Here is a 25,085-nt window from a genome sequence, read left to right as displayed (position 1 = left end):
GATAATTTTGAAGAACTATCAGGAAGGAAATGATTGATTTTAGCTAATGGAACATTTTTCAACGATAAATAAAATTACTTAAATTATATATCCTTGAAAAATATTACAATAAGTCTGGTTTAATCACTGGAAACATTCTTTAAAAATTGTATCCTCTTGGTCCTTAGAATGTTATTAAAAAATCCTCGTTTCATCCCTTAAAAATCTTCTCGAAAAATCAACTATGTTTAGCATTTTCAACAAAATAAAAAACAAAATATCAACAAAAATATTTTTAAAAATCTATGTTTCGATTCATTAAAAATATTCATTCGATATCATGTAGCATTGTTTATCCTACAAAGCTTGGTTCAAAGATTCAAAAAGAACCCACGTTTTGTAGTTATATTTATCGAAGAGAAAATACTCTGTAAATTCCATTTTTGAAAATATTGATTAAAATCCATTTCTTTAGCCTTGCTGAAATTCACATTTTGTCGGCTTGTTGATCCTTATCAAATGTTTTTAAAAGCTCACGGACATGTTTTGAAAAAATCAACTTTAAAGATTTTTGTTATCTTCGAAGAATATTTATAAAAATCCAAATTATGATCCCTGAAGCTCACGGTTTGATCCTTATATTACAAATCTTTGGAAAACTAAAAACAAATTATTCTTAACCAATATACTTTTTTAATTCTTAAAAATCATATAAAAATGATTTAAAAAAAAAAAAAAAATTATTTTGATCCTTGAAAACATATTTTTAAAAATCCGTGGCTTGACCCTTGGAAAACTATTTTCAAAACAACTACGCTTTGATTTTGAAAAAAAAAAATCAAATATATATGAAAATCCACCTCTGAAAGAAAGTCTTTTCGAAGTTATTTTAATTGAATTATTTTCGGGGTCTTACTTCCTTAAAAAAACTGAAAGGTATCAAAATATGCAGGTGTTTAAAATCATCTTTTCGAACCCTTAATCTGATTTCGTTCCTCTTGAATACGTTTTAATCCTTTAATTATAATTAATCCCATTAATTTGGGTATGCTCTACTGAAGACGAACAAAATTGTATTAATTCCATATCTAACGTATAATGAATTTAATTAATTATGCACTTTTAATAATCATACGCTACGTTGACCATTAGCTCACCTTTGGCTTAGCATGATGGCAAACTGACCGACCAGCTAGCTAATTAAAGGAAATGTTGTTAATATGCTCTTCTTACATTTCAAAAATGAAGAAGAAGAAAAAGAAGGAAAAAAAGCCGAACAACAACAACGGCACTTCAATTTACTTCATATATCCTCTAGAACGAGCTATCATATAATTTTTTTCGCCCCGAGATTTTCATTTTCGTTTTTGCTTCCTGCTGGCGATTTACCGAGATTTTCTTTCATTTTAATCATTCGTTCCTTCAACCTCTTTTACGCGTCCCTAATTACAAAACCGGCTGGCTGGCTGCCTGGCTAGCTACTGGCTAAGCATTATGTGGGTTAGGGTTTTTTCTTTGTTTTTTTTTTGCTGTTGTAGTTGCATTTGTTATGATGTACCATTTGGTAGGTATTTTTTGCTGTTTCTTCTCCTCTTCATTGCCTCCATTCCCCATGCCGCGCTCCAACCGTTATTTATGCTCTATAACTTCCATTTTTCCCCAGTAACTTTGACTGACTTTTTGTTCTCGGTATGCTACAACTTATGGACTAATGTAAAAAAGTCACTTTTTTATTTTTTCGTTTTTTTCTGATATTTTACACTTTCTCTTATATTTATGTTATGGTTTTTGCTGCTGCTGTTTTTAGTGGCTCATTTAGCTGTAGCCCTGGTTTTTCCGAATAGACTATTTCTTTTTGTTTTGTTTTTTTTTTTTTTTTGTTCATTTCATTTATGCCGGATTTTTTTGTTAGGATTTATTTTTTTCGTTTTGTGGTTGGATTTTTTTTCATTCTCTGTTTCCAGTTGGAAGGGGATTGTAATTTACAAGGTTGTTGAGATTTAAGGGTACTCTGCTGCCTGTGATCCTTCATCATCATCGTCGTCGTCTTCGCCTTTACCGTCACTGCTGCTACTGCCAGTTTGGATTATTTAATCTATGAACTTAATTTAATTTTATAATACACCACTCTCCTGTGTTAATTCCTCATTGGTTGGCTGTTTCAATTTCGTTTTGTCTTGCAGATACAATGCCGCCAAGGCATTGAAACGTGGACCCCACGTCTCTAAGTAATTAAAGTCTTGATTCTCATCGTCGGTGCCTAAAACGAGAGCGAGAAGAGATAGAGAAAAATGTTAATTGTAATGTTATCAAAAGTTAATAAATGGATTTTTTTTTTAGAAAAGTTGCCGGTTAGGTGTCCATAAAATTATGCCAATGAATTTTAAGAGGAAAATTGAAAGTGATTTGGCGGTGATAATCAGTTTACAAGGGAGAAAGTTGGAATAAGAATTTTCAAAGAAAGTGTTTATGGGTTAATGGGGATTTATTTTGTATTTAAAATGAGCTTCCGTAGTTTTAGCAAAAAAGATACTGGCGGAAGTTTGCCGGAAGGAGACAATAATTACTTTGACATTTTTATGAAATTAGAAAGTTGTTATTCTTAAGCGGAAATGCCCTAAGTCGATTTTCACTCAAATCACATTTTTTGTTATTTCGATAGACAATCCTCGAAGACACCAATGATAGTTCGTAATTTAATTTGCTTAGATATAAAAGTAAATTTTCCCCACCTTACGAGTAGATAAATGAAAGATCCAGTACAATTGCAGCTAAATTCGGTCGGTCCTAATTTTTAATACCCTCCACCATTATGAAGGAACATAGAAATTAGAAAATTAAAATTGCCTCTAAAATGATTAAAATACAGAATATCGAAAGGTAGAGTTATGTGGGGACTAAACTAAAGCCCAATACCAATGGTCTGCCATAGATTGCATATTGCGGATTCCAAATACAAAATTTGAAATAATTATCTGGGGCTATACGAAAATTTGGGCCTTAGTAGATAATTATCTATCAGTAAATATAGTACCTATTGTCAAGACTAAATACGAACTTGAGTTATGATTATTCTAACGGTGAGGGATGTTCCGAAGCACTTGGCCAATATCGTCCAACTCGTATCTGCCCTAAGTCAAATATAAATATTACAACATACAACCTTTGGACTATATCGTTTACTTCCTATACTTTATAGGAGACATGTGCAAGTTTTTGGAAAATGTGGAAATATGAGTGAGTTACCCGATATAGCGGACCGAAACGTCGGACTTCATCTAATACAGATAAAAATATTGGTACGTGCAAACTTTAAAGGAAATCGAACATTAAATCCAATTTTATACGAAAATCATAAATTTCGATAAATTACATTCATATCAGATTTCTTGTTAAGTAGAATATTTTGGTATAGCAAATCGATTAGAATCGCCGTTTTCTTTCTCAAGTTATGACAGGTATAAGTATTGAAAATTGTGACCCTTTGTAGTGTGGTACCAGAAGGTATATCTATCATCTTCACAACAAATTTAGTGTTAGCAAAAATGTTTGGATGTGTGAAATTTGAAGAGGGTTGGATGCTTATTCCGCGTTTTATGAACGTTTTGTTTTCCAACATTTTGAAGACTTTGTGTAGGAAGTACCAGAAGGAGTGTGCCGATATATCCCATTTTGACAACAGACCTTGTGTTGGTAAAAATAATGGCATGTGTGAAATAGGAAGAGAACCGGATGATTATTTCGGATTTTATGATCGTTTAGGTTATTCAAAACTTTGACCCTTTCTGGGGAGGTACCAGAAGAAAGGGTCCGATCTCTACCAACTTTGCGACAGATTCTATGTTAATAGAAATATTCAGATGTGTCAAGTCTAAATGTAATCGGATGTTAATCTCGACCTTTTGTGGGAGAGGTACCAGAAGGAGTGGATCGATATATTCCATCATATCACCAGATCTCGGTTTAATAAAAAATATAAGAATATGCGAAATTTTTAGAAAATCAGATTCTTACATCACATTTTATAAGAGTTGTAATTATTCAAAATTTTGACCCTCCCCCACGGTACTTGATGGGGTAGACCGATATTGTCCGTTTTTGCACCTGACCTAAAACCGACGCAAATATTGGGACTTGGAAAGTTGGAGCAAAATCGGATTACTGGTTCTCTTTCTGTGCAGATTTTGTTTTTTGAATATTTCTACCCTTTGTGAGAGAGGTACCAGAAGGAGTGGACCGATGTATTCCATATTTACACCAGATCCTTTGTTTATACAAATATTAGGATGTGTACAATTATTAGACAATCTGACTCTTACATCACATTTTATAAGAGGGATGGGAGGTACTTGATGGAGTAGACCGATATTGTCCTTTTTTAATCCGACGCAAATATTAGGATTTGCAAAGTTAGAGCAAAATCGGATTATCGTTTCTCTTTCTGTGGATGTACCAGTAGGAGTGGACCGATATTGCCCATCTCCGAACTCGAACTAAGTTTGACAAATATATTACGATGTACCAAGTTTGGACCAATTCGGATATTCTCTTCGAGAGTTATCGTGCGCATCAGTCCGCAAGATAGACGGACGGCCGGATATTGCTAGATTGACTCCAAATGTCCTGAAACGGATTTGGCCCAAAGAGACCTAGGCTCAAAAAACCGTTATTTCGACTAGGCACGTTTTTACCGTATCAAATGATATATACCCCTGGCTGAGGGTATAAAAATTGATAATTTTAAAAATTTACATTAGTGTTAAAGACGTACTAATTGAGGCATGTATGGAAAATCCCAAAAACAGATGTAAAATAGCTTTTAGTACTTAAGTACTCTACATACAAAATCTCAATATTCTAACTTCTAAACGTTAAAAAGGTTGCAAAATATGCCCACTCCAAAAAATGGTTACTTTTGAATTTAGGCTTACTTTGTCTATTGAAAATGGATCCAAGAATTTCTTTTATAATCCAGACACAATATTTTACAACCCAGATTGGTATTGTGGTTTTGAATTTTCGGAAAATTATAAGTATATATATTTATAATTTATTTGGTGAAAGATAAATCAAACAAGTTTTTCCTCAACCTCCCAACACAAAACTTTTTTTCACTGAAATGTCATAGCCAGAGTTTTTTAAGTAACTTTTTCCGTAAACTTCTCATTTACCCCGCTAATAAACAACGTATTTCCTGTGAAATCAGCAGGATATATAAATACATATACTTCCCATTAAAATAAAAAAAAAAAAAACGCAACGCATTTCATGGAACCCTCTATTATTTTGCCATGAAATGTCATAAAATTGCAGTTCTACATCTTAAAAGTTTCTCGAGAAAAAAATAACGCCCAAGAGGGAGCGAAAAAACTTGCACTTACCTGATGCTAACGAACTTAAGGACTCCGCTATGCTCCCGCTCCCCTCGTACGTAAAATTACGCAAATCATCGAACGGTGGCGCATTGATGTCCTTATCACAACGTTTTTTGCGTTCCTCCATTAAAAACCCCACATTCAATTCCTGGCCGGGCATCAATGTCACAACTGGATCTAAAAGTAGGGCGAAATGAATAAAAGTTAAGGTAAATATACAACAACAACAACAGAAAAACATCAACTCGCAAACAAAAAGGGAAAATATGGATTGTTGATTATGATTGTGGTGGAGAGAGAGAGAGAGAGCGGGTGAGGGGAAGAAGAAGAAAAATATACGTTGTAAACAAAAGAAAAGTCACAAACAACTTGTTGTTCATACACAATTGAATAGCAAACTGTGGATTTTTTGCTGGTTTGAATGTAAAACAAAAGTAAGTAAAATTAAATAAATGTTAAACTTTTATTTAAATAAATGGGGAAAATTAAGGGGGTTTTAAAAAAACATTTAGGTTTTAAACAAAATATTAAATCATTTCACATACATTCCACATCCAGACTTTCAAAAGGTATATTAATTTTAGATAATGCTTCAGTATTTCTTTTCCTAGAATATCCAAATCAGGATTTTTTTAAAGAATTTTTTTTTCTAAGACCATTTGTGGATTTTTTTAAAATAATTTGTACCCAGAACGTGGATTTTTTAGAATATTTTCGAAGACATTTTGACCCACAAACGTGGATTCTTAATTTTTTTCGAAGATCTCTGACCCACAAATGTGGATTTTAAAGATTTTTTTCCAAGAGTAAAGATTTTTTTCCATCTGACCCACAAACGTGAATTTTTTGAATAATAATTTTCGAAGTCAATCTGACCCACAAACGGGGATTTTTTTTAAGAATTATATTCGAGGACAATCTGACCCATAAACGTGGATTTTTTAAAGAATTTTTTCCAAAGACCATCTGTCCCACAAAAGTGGATTTTTTGAATAATAATTTTCGAAGTCAATCTGACCCACAAACGGGGATTTTTTTCAGAATTATATTAGAGGACAATCTGATCCACAAACCTGGATTTTTTTAAGAATTATATTCGAGGACAATCTGGCCCAAAAATGTGGATTTTTTTAAGAATTATATTCGAGGACAATCTGCCCACAAACGTGGATTTTTTAAAGAATTATATTCGAGTACAATCTGCCACAAACGTGGATTTTTTAAGAGATTTTTTTTTCAAGGACCATTTGTACGCCAAATTCGGATTTTTCCACCTGATCCATAAAAGTAGATTTTTAAAACGATTTTCTCAAGGACTATCTGAGCCGCAAATCTTTGATTTTCAAGAATAATTTTTTTTTAGGACTTTTTAAAGATTTTTTTCCAGGACTAATTTTTTTCTGGGTTATCCAAACCAGGATTTTTTAAAAGAATTTTTCCCAGAACCATCCAAACGTTAATATTTTAAAATATCTTTTTCCAGGACGTTCCAAACGAGGATTTTCTAAAAACCTGCAAAAATTAGTTTTTGGAAAATCCTCGTTTGGAAGGTCCTGGAAAAAGATATTTTAAAATATTAACGTTTGGAGGGTTTTGGAAAAAAATGCTTTAAAAATGTTTCCGTATGTGGCTCAGATGGTTCTGGAAAAAATTCTTTTTTCAGGACCATCCAAACCTGGATTTGATAAAAAATATTCTTTGCAGGACCATACACACCTGGATTTGATATCAAATATTTTTTGCAGGACCATCCAAATGTGGATATGCAAAAAAATATTTTTTGCAGGACCATCCAAACGAGGATTTGCTAAGAAAACTATTTTTTCCAGGACCATTCAAAGGTGGATTTTTTAAAAAAATATTTTTTCAGGGTAATCCAAACGTGGATTTTTTGAAAATATATTTTTTCCAGGATCATCCAAACATAGATCTTTTTTGAAAATATATTTTTTCAGGACCATCCAAACGTAGATCTTTTTTAATTTTTTTTTTTTCGGGAAACATGGATTTAAAAAAAATATTTTTTCAGGAAATATGGATTCTTTAAAAAATATTTTTTTCAGGAAACATGAATTTTTTTTTTAAAATATCTTTTTTTCAAGAAACATATATTTTTTAAAAAATATCTTTTTCAAGAAACATGGATTTTTTAAATGAATTTTTTTAGGACCTTCCAAACGTGGATTAAAAAAAATAGGACCATCCAAACGCGGATTTTTGAAAAAAAAATATTTTTCCAGGACCATCTAAGCGTGAATTTTTTTAAAAATTGTTTTCCAGGACCATCCAAACGCGGATTTTTTAAAAAAATAGTTTTTCCAGGTCCATCCAATCCAAGTCCGTCCAATTTTTTCAAAAATATTTCTTTCATTACCATCCAGGATAATCCATTTTTTCCAAATTTGGATTTAAAAAAATATTTCCAATAAAATCCAAAATGTTTTTTTTTTTTTTAAAGTGGATTTAAAAAATATTCTGACCTACGTTTTTATTCCTTTCTTTTGTAAGGAGGCTGCTTTCAAATTTTTTTTACCAAAATATCCATCTTTTTTATCAGAGGTTTATTGAAATTTACATTTTAAAATTTTTACATAACTTGTTTGAATTGAGACATATATATAATTCTATATGGCTGCACTCATGTACTTCTATCCCTTTTCAACCACTGTTCCATCAGTGACATCAGGTAAACAGAAATTGAATTGTGACAATAACAAGCGACGACGACAAACAAAATCCTGATTTTTAATATTTTACGTGCCCGTTAAGACATAAACGTTAACTTTTCGTAAACATCAGCAACAATCTGGAAAAACAAATACTCTAACTGGAATGTCAATAGCACAATACAAATAAACAACGGCTTTGTTATCCTTACAGCGCACAGAGCACACAATAAGCAGACATGCACACACACTCTTACTCACTCACTCACACAACTACAACTAAACATTACCATTATCACCGTCTCCATATATGAAATATATACTTACATATTATTGGCACCTTGCAGGCAGCTATATCCGGCGGCATTGTGCCACCCTGTCCAATTGGTATCTGCAGGGGTGTGATGTCAAACGCCGTCATATCATCCTCGCCGCCGCCCTCGTCGTCGTAACTAATCACGGTTTCACGTACATCTTTTTCAGGGCCGTTACGTTTCTTGTTTGTTGTTTTACGTTTGCGATTGTAGAGAACAAAGATAAGTGCTAAAACTGAAATGGAGACACAGAACGAAACAAGAGTGGAGGAGGGTTAGTCAACATGTTCCCTCGTTTCATTTTTTTCTGTTTTTCATTACAAGTTTGGTGTCTATAAAAAAAGACAAGAGGAAAGGATGTGAGTGCCAAGAGGATGTGAGGCAATGGATATGGTGTCCCATTGCTAACGGCTAACAATTGTCATCGCCTGGCTGACTCTGGGTAACATCTTTATCGTTTTCGCAAAACTCTTAATTGTTTTATGGCTCAAATGTGAGTAAGTGTTTCATAAAAAGCGAGAACGAACTGAATCTCGCCATAAATCAAATAGCAAAATGTTTTTCATTAAAATACCTAATGAGTTGTTCGTTCGTTCGTTCGCCCCCAAGAGAAATTCAATAATAAAACAGCCAAACACGAGACGGCGCTGATCTTATCATTCCGTCTGGCCTTCCCAAAAACGTTTTAGAATTTATAAAAAGCTAAACAAAAATGTTTTTTAATCCAAAATTCGTGGTAAATTGAAAATTATAGGCGGCCTAGCATTTATGTGCGGCATATTTCGCTGAATTGTTGGAGGGTCCTTTTCATGTTTTTTTATTTATTTATTATTTTTTATTTTTTTTTGGTGTCTGGAAATAATGCGTATGAATGTATGCATGAAGAATAATGTTGTCTCATATTTTAAATTCAATTCTTATGCCAAGCTGCGTCAAAAATTAATATAAGATAATAAGAATTTTGCGAAGAAACGTTTAAATGAAAACCATTCTTTTTTATTATTTTAAAGAGTAAAATTTTCAATAGATGCAAAAAATCGTCATTTTATGATGTTAAAAATCAAGTAGCATCTAAACATGTAATTTTTGAATAACATCTTTTTAAATTTATTATTCGTTTTTTTTAGAAGAAATTCGTCGACAACCTGCTTTCTTTTGGAGAAATGTTTATAAAAATTAAAACGATTTTTTTAAATCCCATTTGAAGTGCTTTATATTTTAATTAATTCTTAATTTTTGAGTAGTAGGTTTCGTCGACAGATGTATACCCTCAGCCAATGTATGTTTATTTACATACTTATTGACTTGCGTTATGACTACTGAAGCTTTTGACACTTTCTGGCGGATGTTCCAAAAAAGTTGGCCAATATTGTCCATATTGCATCTGATTTACGCCTGACATATATATATTACTAGGTTCTAGATTTGGCCTATATCGACTACTTGCTGTACTTTATATCAAGTATGTGAAAATTTAAAGAAAATCTGAAATAATTGTAAGTCAAAAGTGCAAACAGACGGAGTGGACCGAAATAGTTATTAGATCGTGGTTAACGGATGTACAGAGATACACAAAGTTTGATAAAAATCGTAAACTTTTTCACATGTTATGGGAGATATAAGTATTAAAAATGCTGACCAGTTGTCGGGGAAGTACCAGAAGCAGTTGGTCGATATATACCAACTTCAAATCAGATCTTGTGTTAGTGAAAATATTGGAATACGTGAAGCTCAGAATGAATTGGATAAGTGTTTCGCATTTTATGAGAATTTGGGTTATTCCAAATTGCATCCCGTTGTAGGGGAGCTACAAGAAGAAGTTCTTCGCACCAGATATTGGAAAGTGTGGAATTTGAAGAGAATTTGAGTCTCAAATAATATTTAATGATCGTTATGGTTATTCAAAATTGTACCACTTTGTGGGGAAGGTATGATAAAATTATGTGATTTTTATGATGAAATTACGATGTACAAAGATTGGACCAAATCGGATACTCCCATTGAGAGTTATCGTGCGTACCAGATGGACGGACGAACGGATATCGCTAGATCGACTCCAAATATCCTGAAACGGATTTGGTCCATAGGGATAAAGGGTTTAAAACCGTTATTTCTATGAGCAAATTTTGGCTGCATCAAATGATATATTCCCTCTGTAGCCGAATGGTGGGGTGGGGTGGGTTTGTGTTGGTGGAATGAAAAGCAAATCGCTAAGTTGAGGCAAGATGTCCTTAAATTTGTATTTTTTTTTTAATTTATTTTTATTGTATAAATATTTAAACTTCTCTAAAAACTTTGCTTATATAGGCTATTGAAGAAATATCATACAAAAACAAAAAAACAAGTAAGCAAAGGCTACAGTCGAGCGGGGCCGACCGTTGAATACCCTACAACACTATAATAAACCATACAGTTTATATGGGCGAAATACTCGACAGAATTCCACAAGATATTGTGACAAATAATAAAAGAAAACCATCAGGTTTCGTTCTCTAATTTTCGAATAATAGCAACTTAAACTAATTTCCTCATTTCCAATTTATTGGTAGATGTTGCACGTAAATGGTCTTCCTAAATCTGGAACCAATATTTCCCAAAAACCTATAACCTCTCAGAAGTGGCAAAAGATTAACATTTATTATTGGTTTTTGACTGAAACGCATCTATATGAGATACAGATATTTGACTATATTCTTCAACGAAATCAGCGCTAACGAAATAGTCGGAAGTGCGTCTTTCCTGTATTTCCAAATTCTCCAAAAAGTCTCTGGAATGGACATTTTCGTATTTTGTCTACAAAAGTTGGCAAACTCCTTCACACATTGAATATTTTTGGAAGGCCATCCAAAACTGCTTGGCTTTTGCAATGTGCGGTAACCCCCATTCAAATGTGCGTGAGGATCGGGCGATAATTACGACCTCCCGACAATTTTGCAGTTTTTTGATCCATTTCAACCCCTAAATATATGGCGATCACCTCCAAAAAGAGTAGGTTTCCATTCTGACCCTCTCAATGCAAAATTTCGTAAGGATCGGGCCATATCCTGATAGCCTAACTACTTAGTTTTGTTAGCTGTAGAAATATTACCAAATGTTTAATTCAAAATGAAAATATGCCAAAAATATGACAAAATTGAAAAAAATATGGGAAAATTTTACAAAATCAATATTTTCATCTTTAGAGAGATATTTTTATGCGATTTTTTAGACGTTTTTTCTTTCCTGCCAAGAGGCCATTCTGAAGTAATGAGAACTGTCGAAATCAGTTCAGCCATTCTCGACATATAAGAGATCTTTCAAGCATATCTCCTTTGATAGACATATATATCACACATATTTTGCTATATATCCGATTTGTTGGATAATAACATCAATGTAAAGGTCAGAAGTAACCTTGCGATGGCTTTGTGATTTCGCCGGGATTTAAAATATTCACGGTTTATTGAAAAATTTTGATTTTTTTCAACACAAAAGATATGGTATACTTTACCCGCTAAATATTATCCGATGACCACCCAAATTAGTAGGCTTCTTCCCCGCCCTAAACTCTATCTACATGCGAAATTGCGACCTGTATAGCTACTGCAAAATCCGACATTTTTTAAGTATTTGGTCCATTTCAACCCCTAAACATTTGGCGATCATCCAAAATCCAAAAGCAATAGGGTTCTATTCTGGTCCAAGCCCCACCTACATTCTTAATTTCGTGAAGATCGGGCCATAATTGCGACCTGTAGAGTGATTACAAATTAACATGGACAGACGGACAGACGGACGGACGGACATACATAGCTAGATCGACTCAGCTCGGCGAGCTAGGAACCATGTGATACACTACAATATATTGGAAATCCCCTTTGGTACCAAAATCGTTTAGGCTTACTTATTTTTTTTTAAATTTCCTGGAAGCATGTTACCGTTGGGTTTCGACCAGTGGCATTTACTTAGGGAGGGTCTGAAACCCCCAAATCGGATGAGACATATATATGGAAGCTATAGCTATATACGAACAGAATGTCAACAAATTTTAAGTACTTGTTTCTAGGATGAATTCAGTTGGAATTTCCACCATTCAGTTCATTTGGGCTGACATTAGCCATTTGGTGCACAGTAAAGCTGAAATCGGATAAAGGTATATATGGGAGCTGTATCCAAATCTGAACCGATCTTGATAAAATTTGCCAGAGGTATTTCTGGGCTATGTCTTATATCTGGTACAAAATATCATTCTTGTGGAATGCATATTACGAATATTAGGGAATTAAAATTCCAGTTCGGTTGAAACATATACATGGTAACTATAGCTACTTCTTAACCGATTTTCACCAAATTTGTGATACTCTTTTCTACGATGAATTCAGTTGGATGTGCCAAAATTAAGGCCATTTGAACTGATATTAGTCATTTGGTGCACGATACAAATAAAGTCCAAATTTGATTATTTTGTTGTAAACAAAATAAAATAACAATTTAATGTAAAATTAAATCAAAGATAAATTTTGCTCAAATAATTAGTTTGACTTAAGGCCCTATTGAAATTGGATATAACCGGTCAAAATTTAGTTATAGCTCCCATATATATTCATCCAATTTGCCTTATATTGTGCACCAAACTTGTAATATCAGCCCAAATAGTATGGAATATACGTACGACCAGATGGGACCTGAAAATAAGTATGCCAAATTTGATCGAAATCGGTTCAGATATATCCCATATATATTGTTCATCCGATTTGTTATTTTTGTCCTCCGCAGCCGTAATATGCACTCTGTGACAACGATATTTGGGGAAATATATCAATATATCACGATTAACCCGAAATAGGACGAAGATATATATATGAGCTATATCTAAATTTAAACCGATTTTCAGCAATTTTAATAGGGTTCGTCCTTGGGTCAAGCAGATATTGTCTGGAAAACTTCATCTCAATTGCTTAATAAATGCGATCTGCATTTTGTTTACTAAAGATACATGGACAGAAGGACCGACATGCATAATCGACTCAGAAAATGATTCTATGAAGATCCGCAGGAGTAACTATGGGTCTATCTCGTTTCCTTCTCCATGTTACAAACAAATGCACAAAGACATAATACCCTGTGGGGTAGGGGTTTATTTATTTAGGGGTATATTTATTTATTCACTCCAATTTTGGTCCATTTCACACGCCAACAATTATCCTATGACCATCCAAAATGTGGGCTTCTACTATGGTCCAAATTCTCTCACTTTTCTTGTTATTGGCAGGTTATTTTATATCTCCTTAGAAAATTATTGCAAGTTCACTATTTTGTTCTTAATCGCGTATGGCTCCGATAGAGAATAAATTCTTCTTATAGAGTATTTTCAATTAAGGATATTATGTAGGTCAAAGCAATAGTATTTTCCTACTGAATTAGAGTGAAACTCTAAAATTAGAGCGACTTCGTTGATTCAAAATTTATATATGGGGTAAAAAAACAAAATTAACAACCTAAAAACTTACTCGAACCTTAGAAAATTTGTATTTTTTCAGATTTTTAACGAGTCTTCTAAATTTAGCAATTTAAATGGAATGCTTATAATAATACATTTTACCCAAACCATTTCCTGTGTATATAAACTTTCAACTTTTAAATTTAATTCCACCTCCATAATGTCCCTGCACTGTGCAATATTCTAAAAAACACCCGTAATAAACAATATTCCACATTGTCATGACACATTAATCTTTGCTCTCTCTCATTCTGCAAGCCAACAGGTAACCCACCAGCTTTGACAAACAACTAAAAGCCAACTATTTATTTGTTTTATACTTTTGCAATCGACGTAAATTAAGTTTATTTTTTTTTTTCTAGTTGACCTGATTGCTTGTTTGTCAGTTTGTTTGTTTGAATTGTTTTGAAAATTGTTTTTGTCTATGGCTTATCTTACAGCCATTTGAAGTTCGTGTGCGTGTTCGTTTATTAATATTAGACCTGGATAAAGTTGAACTTTTATCAAAACGCTTTTGTTTTACTCATTTTAAACTTTCTTCTTCGAGCTAACACGATTATATTGTTTGAACTTGCAGGGGGGTGGGGGAGGAGGAGTAGTGTTTAGTGTTTTTATTGTTTGGTTCTGTTGGCCTTAAATGAAATTCTCAAAGTGTCAATATGCTAAAGACACTCAAGAAAAAAATGGAGTCATCTACAGGAATATTTGCAAAATATTACTGAGGACATTTAGAAAATGATATGATATCTGTAATGCTCTCCTGTAATTTGTATACCATCCACCATAGTATGAAGAATATATTAAGTTTGTCATTCCGTTTGTAACATCTCGAAATATACATCTTAGACCCCACAAAGTATATATATTCTAGATCAGCATAAAATTCTATGTCGACTTAGCGACTTCCGTCCTTCTGTCTGTCCGATTGTGAAAGTTACTCTAGCTTCTGAACAAATTGAAGTAGGTTGACAAAATTTTACTCAGATTTGTGTTTGGTATGCAGGACTTTCTCATTGAAAATGAACTACAGGCTTGCCCATATTCGACGGACCCATCTGGCAACGCCATAACTTTTGACAGAGATATCACATCGCTTAATGACATACCGCGTTTGAAGCGTCATTCCAAGCCGATTTTTACCATGAACCAATACACGCCCCGCGAGCGCTCTGAAATAGTTGAAATTTACATTAAACAGAAGAAGTCAATGGTGGAAACTCAGCGTGCTTTTAAAACATTAAAAAATGTGAGAAGTGCGCCTTCCAAGAACACCATTAGGTGTTTATACGAAAAATTTTCGACTAGTAAGGCTCTTTCTAATCCGAAGAAGCCATATAAAAGTCGACGAAGGCGATCGGCCGAGAATATCGCTGCCGTACGAGCCAGTGTTGAGAGGTCCCCAAGAACATCCCAAAACGCCGTTCTCAGCAGTTGGGCATGGCTCGGTCCACTTTACAACGGATTATTTGCATTGATTTGCATTTGTTCCCGTACAAAATTCAATTGACTCAAAGAATGTTGCCTGCGGACAAGCCTCGTCGATTGGAATGGGTCATGGGTCCGTCGAATATGGGCAACCCTGTATATAGCCCCCCCAGCTATATTTGGCATTTTGATGATTTTTAATGGCATTATTCACCGGAATTATTTCAAATTCCGTATTTGATGTTATTAATAGGTTTATGTCAGAACATTTTCTATGCAGGTTCAAGTCTTTGTATAGCCCCCCCTATATCGTACCACACTATATTCGTTTTTTTATGAGTTTAACGACATTGTTCACCGGAATTGTTTCAAATTTCATATTTGAAGTTCCCAATAGGTAGCCTTTTTTCTACAAATGGCATGGTGAGATAAAAAACTACAACAAAGTCAAAAGCCATAATTTTTACATTTTTTTATATTTTGTTGAATGAAAGCAAAAAATCGGAAATAGCATCAAATTTTAAAATAAGTTTAGATTTGTTCTAATTGGTCACCTTTGGCACGAATTATGAACTTCAAACGGCCAATGAAACCGTCACAAGCTGCCCGAATATTTCTCTGCGGTATTTTGGCCCATTCCCGGCGAAGTGCATGCTTTTGGTGATCGTTACTTTGGTATTTGTTAGTGCCAACCTTGCTTTCCAAAATACTCCAGACACAATAATTCAACGGATGGGTATTTGGAGATTTTGGTGGCCATTCTGTGCTGGAAATGAAGCGAGAAACCTCATTTTGTAACCATTCTTGGGTGGCGCGTGCTGAGTGCTGCAGGAATGTCCAAGGTCTGCGGCCAAAATATTTGCCTTCCCAAGGCTTTAATACACCCTCCAAAATATGTTCGCGATTATATTCGGCACTTGTTTTGATGTTACGGTCGATTAATATGAGCGAAGAGCGACCATCGGCTGTTTTTGCGGCCCACGCCATCACCATGGCTGGCGTTTGAGTTCTGGTGGCCAACCGAAGGTGCACATTTTCAGCTGACCTCTTTGGCAACTAAACACGATCATTTTGTTTGTTTACAAACTGCTGGACAACGAATATTTTCTCATCAGAGAAAACCAAATTCGGCAGTCCAGCACTTTCCGCCAAGCGAAGCAAATCTTTACCTCTTTTGAGTCTATTTTCTTCCTGTTGCGGTGTTCCTGCACTTTTTGGAATTTCAGTGGCTTTACCCCTAGCTCATTTTTCAATATTTGTCGAGTGGAATAATGCGATATGTTCAGCTCATGAGCCATTTTTCATGCCACTGCGACGCGGGTTTCGATCAAGTCGCTTCTTTATTTTTCGAACAATTTCTGCTGATGTTGCTGTTTTCTTCCGCCCACTTCCTTGACGTCGGGCTACGCCATTAGTATCACGGTAACGAGCGGTGGTACGAGACATAAAAGATTTATTCACATTCAAATGCTGAAGTGCTCTAACGATAGCCACTTGTGGCTATCCAGCCAAATTTAAATAAATCGCACTATCACGCTTGAATTCCATCACGAACAACTTTTTTTCTGGAAAATGCCCACCAAAATGATTTTGTGCGCTTGTAAACAATATAATGAGCTTTCAGTGGAATAATTTTAACAGCTGTCGGACTAGTGGCTTAGAAACGACAGCAGTCTGAATTTGGTTGCAGTTTTTTCATCTCACCTTTGTATAACCAGAACTTGACGCACATTTTAACATTTTCTAAAAATTTTCACATATTTCATATATTTTGAAGGAAGAAGTCGATATAGTCCAAACCTGGCACGCCGCAATATTTATATTATATTTATTTATGTCCGATACGAAATGGGCGATATTGGCCCATTCCTTCGAAACCTACTCCACAGAGGGTGAGGAATTTGAATAATCATAACAGAAGTGAAAATATATTTTAATAATCGAGCACAGGCTGAGGGCATACATCTGTGGACAAAACCGACTGATGCTTTTTAACTTGTTCTGAATAAAATCTCAAGGGAAAGAGATCACCATCAAGTATTTTTAAGGACATCAACATGGTGTCTTGTATAAGGTGTTATTGTACAGGGTATTCGACGGACTCATCTGGCAACGCCATAACTTTTGACAGAGATGTCACATCGCTTAATGACATACCGCGTTTGGAGCGTCAGTCCAAGCAGATTTTTACCATGAACCAATACACGCCACGCGAGCGCTCTGAAATAGTTGAAATTTACATTCAACAGAAGAAGTCAATTGTGAAAAAAATGTGAGAAGTGCGCCTTCTAAGAACACCATTAAGCGTTTATACGAAAAATTTTCGACTGGTCAGGCTCTTTCTAATCCGAAGAGGCCATATAAAAGTCAACCACGGCGATCGGCCGATAATATCGCTGCCGTACGAGCCAGTGTTGAGAGGTCCCCAAGAACATCCCAAAAACGCCGTTCTCAGCAGTTGGGCATGGCTCGGTCCACGTTAGAATGGATTATTCGCATTGATTTGCATTTGTTCCCGTACAAAATTCAATTGACGCAAAGAATGTTGCCTGCGGACAAGCCTTGTCGATTGGAATGGGCCCAAAGGGCCCAAAGGTCCGTCGAATATGGGCAACCCTGTATAATTCTATTCCCATATGGTGACTCTATGCGTCCTGAAAACCCAGTTTTTTCTACATTCCCAAGAATCACCAACATTTTTCTGTGAGTGTATTTTGCAACCACAAAGTGCTTCATAATTCCTCAAGCATTTCCTCGGCTCTTCTATTCATTCACTTATTCAGACATTTATTCATTCATTCCTGTCTTAAGAAGATTTTGTGAGCAACGTTTCACTGTGTGTATGTGTGTGTGTGTGTGAACTTGTTGTGGTGATGGTTTTTGTATTATTATTTGTTTTGGCAGTTATTATTTTAACAACAACAACAACAAAAGCTAAAACTTGAAAGTTATTTTAGAAGTTTTAGTGCTTTTAATTGTCACCAACAATAGCAAAAACACTAAACACAACAATACATGGCTTTCTTGTTGTTGTTTTCGTCGTCGTCATCGTTGTCATCGTCTCCGTTCGTTGTTGTCATTGTGTTAGTGCATCGAACAAAGAACTATGCCATTGTAATGACAAAAGTTTTAAGAGGTTTTTAAGTAGTCCTCTTTTGGCAAATCTAACAAAGATTATGAGTATTTATTATGCTTGTTGAAACATGCATAAATGCATGAAGTAGACATTGTTGCCCTAGCTATTGTTTCTTTTTTTGAGTTAAATGTAAACAAATTTGTCACTGCCGGATTAGCAATGTTGTAATTCAATAAAAAAATCTCTTAATATATTGTAATTAATTTATATAGATTCCTTTCATTCTATATATTGTGTCGTTTCTCGTCGTTTTGTGAATTGCCAACATAAAACATTACAGCCATTTGTTGGGACAATATAAAATGGTAATCCTCTTAACAAACAGTAAACATACATTTGCAAATATGTTTTGTTATTTATATTGGCCATTTAATGGCTAGTTTTCAATTGGCTCCAATGGAAGTGGACAGAGTATTTTTTGGGAAGGAGCAATCTTAAATGGCATAGTAAAGTAAACTCAGGGACATGGTCTGGGGTTGGGAAATTCGAAATTAAGACTCAAACCAGAGTTGGGTTCTATGTCTTATAATTAGACAATTTTGTTTAATCGGAGTCTGAGTCGAAAAATTAACTTGATTTTGTGAGAAAATATTTTTATTATTTATGATTTTCAATCGAAATTTAAAAAAATCATATAATTTGATGACCCATTGCTGGATTTAGTACAACTACGATTTAAATTTTGAAAGTCACTTTATTATTTATTGGAAATCGTGTTTTAAAGTAAGTGTAAAATATATTTCAAATTCTTATTTAGACTACAGGGTTTTAGGAGAGGTTTTTGTCACAAATTTTCAAAATAATTGTCCACTGATTGTGCGGAAACCTCCGAGGTATTGCCCAAGATTTTTATTAGCTGTTTTTAAAAAATATGGTTAGAAGATTAATATTGCGATTTCAGAGATCTTCCTAAATGATGACTCTTTTAGATATAGTCAGACTTATTTATTATACAGTATTGGATATTTTAGAAATATAAAGTCTATAATCGTGGTTATTTCAATGACTGGCTTGACCAAAACCCTTAAGGGTCTGTTGAGATCTGTGAAGGGAAATCTAGGCTATGATTCTGGATCTCTTGAGAACTGTTCACAATATAACCATGGATCGTTAAAGTATTATTTGAGATAAAACCGTAGAGAATTGATGGTCCATCTGGGCTATTAACATGGATCTTTTTAATACAGTATGGGTAATAACAACTATCCTTTTATAGATTATCTGGACTAAAACTGTGGATATCTTAATGAGAATTTTTACTAAAACTATGAAAAAAATCCATGGATTGTTTTAGAAATTTCCAAAAAAAAATAAATAAATAATAATAATAATAATAATAATAATAATAATAATAATAATAATAATAATAATAATAATAATAATAATAATAATAATAATAATAATAATAATAATAACAATAATAATAATAATAATAATAATAATAATAATAATAATAATAATAATAATAATAAAATAAAAAATATATCGGAGCTTTAATCGGTAATATATAAAGAGCAATCAAAATTAAAACCTTAAATGTTTTAAGCACTGTGAGGGATGAAAGCGAAAAAAGGCTCCTATGTCTAAATAGGTTAAATGAATGAATAAAATTAACGATTATCACAACTATTATCGAGGATCTTTATATGCGCGGATCTAATAACAATTGTCGTCTCTATATACGGAGTTAATTTAAGAACTGTAAAGATAATATAAGTGGTCTTTTACGAATGATGATGCTGCTCTCTTACGATGCACTAATTGTGGATCATCAACAAAGAAATTTGTTGCGAAATTTCGCCTTATAGATGCTCTAAATATTAAATAATCTTTGGCCTAATTACTTGAGAGAGGAGTCACCGATTCCCTCCGAATATCGCACATTTTCATAGATTAGTCAATAAAAAAACTGGCGTGAGAATTAGAGATGTATCGCTGATTTCAATGAACCTTGAAGTTTTTTTTTTTAATTTTTGCTGCCATTTCTAAGCCACTCATCCGACAGCTGTTAAAATTATACCAGTGGCAGCTCATTATATTGTTCACAAATGTACAAAAGCATTTTGGTGAGAGTGTTCCAGAAAAAAAGTTATTCGTGATGGAGTTCAAGCGTGATAGTGTGATTTCTTTATATTTAGCTGGAGAACCACAAGTGGCTATCGTTAGAGCACTCCAGCATTTAAATGTGAATAATGGAGGAAAACAGCAACATCAGCAGAAATGGTTCAAAAAAGTAAAAAAACGACTTGATAGAAATCAGCGTCGCAGTGGCCAAAAAATGGCTCGTGAGCTGAACATATCGCAATATTCCATTTTGCAAATATTGAGAAATGAGCTCGAGGTAAAGCCATTGAAATTCCAAGAAATGCAAGAACTTACAGAAAATAGCAATCGACCGTGGCATTAGAATAAATGCCGAATATTACCGCGAAAATATTCTGGAGGGTGTATTTAAGCCTTGGACACGCAAAAACCTTGGACAGCACGCGCCCACAAGAATGGTTACCAAATAAGGTTCCTCAAGCAAGCGCTTCGCCGGGAATAGGCCAAAATACCGCAAAACAACATTCGGGCGGTGACGGTTTCACTGGCCGTTTGAAGGCGATAATTCGTGCTAAAGGTGACCAATTCGAACAAATCTAAACTTATTCTAAAATTTGATGCTATTTCCGACATTTTCTGCTTCTATTCAATAAAATTTAAAAAAAATGTAAAGTTATGGCGTTTGACTTTGTTGCAGGTTTTTTATCTCGCGCTGTACGTGGAACAAAATACAGGATGTTTTCAGAAAAATTTTAGGGATGTCCTTACTAAAAATTGTGGATTTTTAAAGAAATGCAAAAAATGAAAATAAATCTATCGGAAATCCATATAGTATAGTATACCAAAATTTGAAACAATTCCGCTAAAAAATGTAAGCAAAATCAACAAATTACCGATTGTCGGGAGCTACGGTTAAATGGTGTTTGGGAATACTTGGACGAATATAGACATTTCTCTGTTTGAGAGATATCTTTCTCTCCGTTCTGAATTTTATGTATCCAATTCAATTATATAAAATGGAGGATAAAGAAAATAATGGTCCTATGTTGAAAATTTTCAGGTATAGGGGTTGCTATCCATTTCCAGTTTTAAATACCAAAATTTAGACAATTTTCTTGAAAATGCGGCATAAATCATAAAATTACATAGTATCAGGAGGTACCATAATAAGAGGTCCATCCATATTATGAAAATTTTAGCCATTTAGGTCGATTCTTTTAAAAGTTAGAGTGATTACTACAGTCGGACACATTGACATGTTTAAATTATTTCAGAATTTAAACTTGATCAAGAATATTTGTACTTTGTTGCTTCTTAAATGATTTTTTGTTGAGCTGCAAACAGAAGGATAAACGTAGAATATATATTTATTTTAAAATATTAAAATATTTTCCATACTATATATGGTGGAGGGTATAAAATGGGTCCAATTTTTTACCCTTGGTGTTTGGGAGTTTTTCTGTCGACTTGGAAAAAAAAATTTGAAAAAAAAAAAAAAACAACGAGGCTTTGATATAGATCTGATGGCTATGCGCTGGAACATAGGCGCACAATGGAACAACTGTATTATTGGGTCAAAAATTATTATGTCTTCTGTGAATTTTCTGGCCACTTTTTGAAATCTTCCACATCTCTGCGATGTGATTTTCACCCCATGCTATGACATAACTTTCATGGTATTTCCCAATAAAACACATGTTTATTCTGCTTTAATGGTTAATACTTAAAACTTGCGTTTTGTTTTCTTTTGCACAAATTTTCGCCCAGTACCCTGTGTGCCATCCCCTCCCTGTTTGTGTCGTTAAAAAATGTATATAAAATAAATTTGATGTGGTATTTGTGAATGGCAGTAACATTTTTTTTTCGCTTCACCATCCATTCAATCGCTCATTGATAATTTCAATTGCAGATGTATTTCGTTTTTTTTTTTTTCTTATAGACCAAAGGGGATTTTAAACGATTTTAATTAGACTAAAAGCTCTGAGGTTTTCAGCAGCTTTTGTTGCCACCAGTACTGCTGCTGCTGCTTGTGCCCTACTGTCGGTTGGCTGCATTCAGCGGGGGTGTGTGGGTAGGTCCTTTTTGGATAAATATCAAGTGTTAATGAGGGAAGCGGGGATGCTGTTGCGATTGCTGGTCTTGATTATGGAAGTGACGGTAGTGGTGGTAGAAAATGTCGATTGGTTGGTAAATGTTGTGAAGTAAATGGCGGAATGAATAAATATATTCGAATGAATGGATGACTGCATGGATGAAGAACTGACTACATAAACGAATGAACGATCGAACGAACGTTCGAACAAATGACTGACTGTATAAATAAATATATATATACGACTATGCCACAGCCAATGCACACAAAGACGCACACACACAAACTCTCTCACACAAGTCCAAACACATTGACATGAATGCCTGAAATAATGCCAGGCCATTAAAATGTAATGACTGTTGGTGACATCAACAAGTCTTAATGTTAATAAAACTGAAAGAAATTTAATAATATTAAATAGGCAACACACATACATACAGGGTGAGATAAAAAAACTGCAACAAAGTCAAACGACATAATATTCACATTTTTTATTTTAAATTTTGTTGAATGAATACAAAAAAAGTGGGAAATATCATCACATTTTTGAATAAGTTTAGATTTGTTCGAATTTGCCACTCTGGCACGAACTATGGCCTTCAAGCGGCCAATGAAATCGTCACACGCTGCTCGAATGTTGTTCTGCGGTATTTTGGCCCATTCCCGGCGAAGCGCTTGCTTGAGATGATCGACACTATTTTTTAGTGCCCACCTTGCTTTCCAAAATACTCCAACGGATTGGTATCCGTAGATTTTGGTGGCCATTGTACGCTGGAAATGAAGCGAGAAACCTCACTTTGTAACTATTCTTAGGTGGCGCGTGCTGAGTGCGATGGTGCTGAGTCCTGTTGGAAAGTTTAAGGTCTGCCAAAATGACTGCGCGACCAAAGCTTTAATACACCCTCCAGAATTGGCACAGAAGCATGTAGGTGCGGGGCACCACTCGAGGTCTGGCTACAAGTATTGTGCTCATGTCCATTTTACGACGACTTTCGGAATTTAGGTTCCATGGGTATCTCCAATGTTGAGGGCCAATGGGATGTTAGTCGTGTTCTCTCCACTAGCTCTACGCGTGATAGCCTTGGGGAGTTTGCTAGTTGCGCTTCAGCCCCTCGTCGGGCACTTGTGTGAATGGTGTTGTATGAATGTTTCTGCTCTGTGTGTATGAGTATGAATGTGAGATGAGTGTGTGGTTAGGGTGTCTTAGAACGTTCTTTCGGTCTAGACGTGTATATTAGCCACAAGAGGTTACCAGACCCTGGTCACATCGGACTGAAACTGGAAGTAACTCGGTTACGAGATCTGACCTTTTTTTGGTACCGCAGGTGGTGGGGACTGACAGGGAATCTCAAATCTCTGCCCCACCATAATAGATCCTTCAGATCTTGTCGGGGGCACCTTCTAATCAAACCGGTTGCCGTTCGACAGCGTCAGAGCGGAAGAGGTGAGAAAGCTACGTCCATGTAAACGTGATAATTAGACTGCTCCAACAGTGTAGCACTTATGCTGCACTCGTCCTATTCCCTGATCGTGCCTTAAATGTTTTCTCTCATTTTGGGTGACCAGTCCCGTGCTGTATGGAGAAAAAACTGGTAGTAGTTTCGACTACGAAGTCTGACCGGAGACTAATCTGGTGCCGCGGGTGTCAGGAGCCCCTAGATCGGTTGATCTAGCTTGACTATGGAGAGACCCCTGTTTTGGGTACAACGCGGTGGTTGTGGTTTATACCCAAATCGCGGGTAGAGCTTCGGCTCGATGTGGTGTTGCATTCTTAATCGGCTGCTGCGACCCATGGAGCAGCAGAGGCGTAAGATACTCCTCAACTCCTTACAAAGGGGGAAGTGAGGCCCATATAGCGGATCTTCGAATTGGTACCTGCGGCATAGACCTAGAACTCTGTGGAGGGCTACCACTCTCTAAGAGAACGCTAAGTAATTCCAAAGGGGCGCTGGCCGACGCATCGTATCGCGACCCCTCTGCAATGGTGCATCATGGTTGAAGCCGTCAAGGCGATAATCATGTAAAACCCCTCGACTTCACCCTCCAGAATATTTTCGCATTAATATTTACAATTATTCTGATACCACAGTCGATTAATACGAGCGGAGAACGACCATCGGCTGTTATGGCGACCCACACCATCACCATGGCCAGCGCTTGAGTTCTTGTGGCCAACCGAAGGTGCACATTTTCAAGCCATTCTTTGCCAAGTAAACACGATCATTTTGTTTGTTTACAAACTGCTGGACAACGAATGTTTTCTCATCGGAGAAAACCAAATTCGGCAGTTCACCACTTTCGGCCACGCACAGCCACTCTTTTGCCATTTTGAGTCTATTTTCTTTCTGATGCCGTGTAAGTTCTTGTATTTTTTTGGAATTTCAATGGCTTCATCCCGAGCTCATTTTTTAACACATGTCGGACGAGTGGCTGAGAAATGACAGCAGTCTGAAGTTGGTTGCAGTTTTTTCATATCACCCTGTACGCACATATGATTCACGATTTAAGGTTGAAATTATTGAAATTGCCTGCAATGCAGCCACATTGGGTGGCGTATGATTATTATTTAATTAGTT

General features: G+C 35.1%; 1 protein-coding gene across 1 annotated transcript in view; it reads right to left on the bottom strand.

Moving 5' to 3' along the window:
- Window positions 1-986: 986 nt before the first annotated feature.
- Window positions 987-25,085, bottom strand: part of LOC101889288 (putative neural-cadherin 2) — a gene marked incomplete at its 5' end in the record, with an annotated part of 126,667 nt that continues 102,568 nt past the window's right edge. The window contains 3 exons of the mRNA XM_020034746.2: window positions 987-2,239; window positions 5,361-5,531; window positions 8,348-8,569. Coding sequence (XP_019890305.2) covers window positions 2,094-2,239; window positions 5,361-5,531; window positions 8,348-8,569 — 539 coding nt within the window. The remainder of the gene's footprint in view (window positions 2,240-5,360; window positions 5,532-8,347; window positions 8,570-25,085) is intronic.

The sequence above is a fragment of the Musca domestica genome, unplaced genomic scaffold, assembly GCF_030504385.1.
Source record: "Musca domestica strain aabys unplaced genomic scaffold, Musca_domestica.polishedcontigs.V.1.1 26, whole genome shotgun sequence".
NCBI lineage: Eukaryota > Metazoa > Arthropoda > Insecta > Diptera > Muscidae > Musca > Musca domestica.
This window is presented reverse-complemented; position numbering and strand designations above follow the sequence as displayed.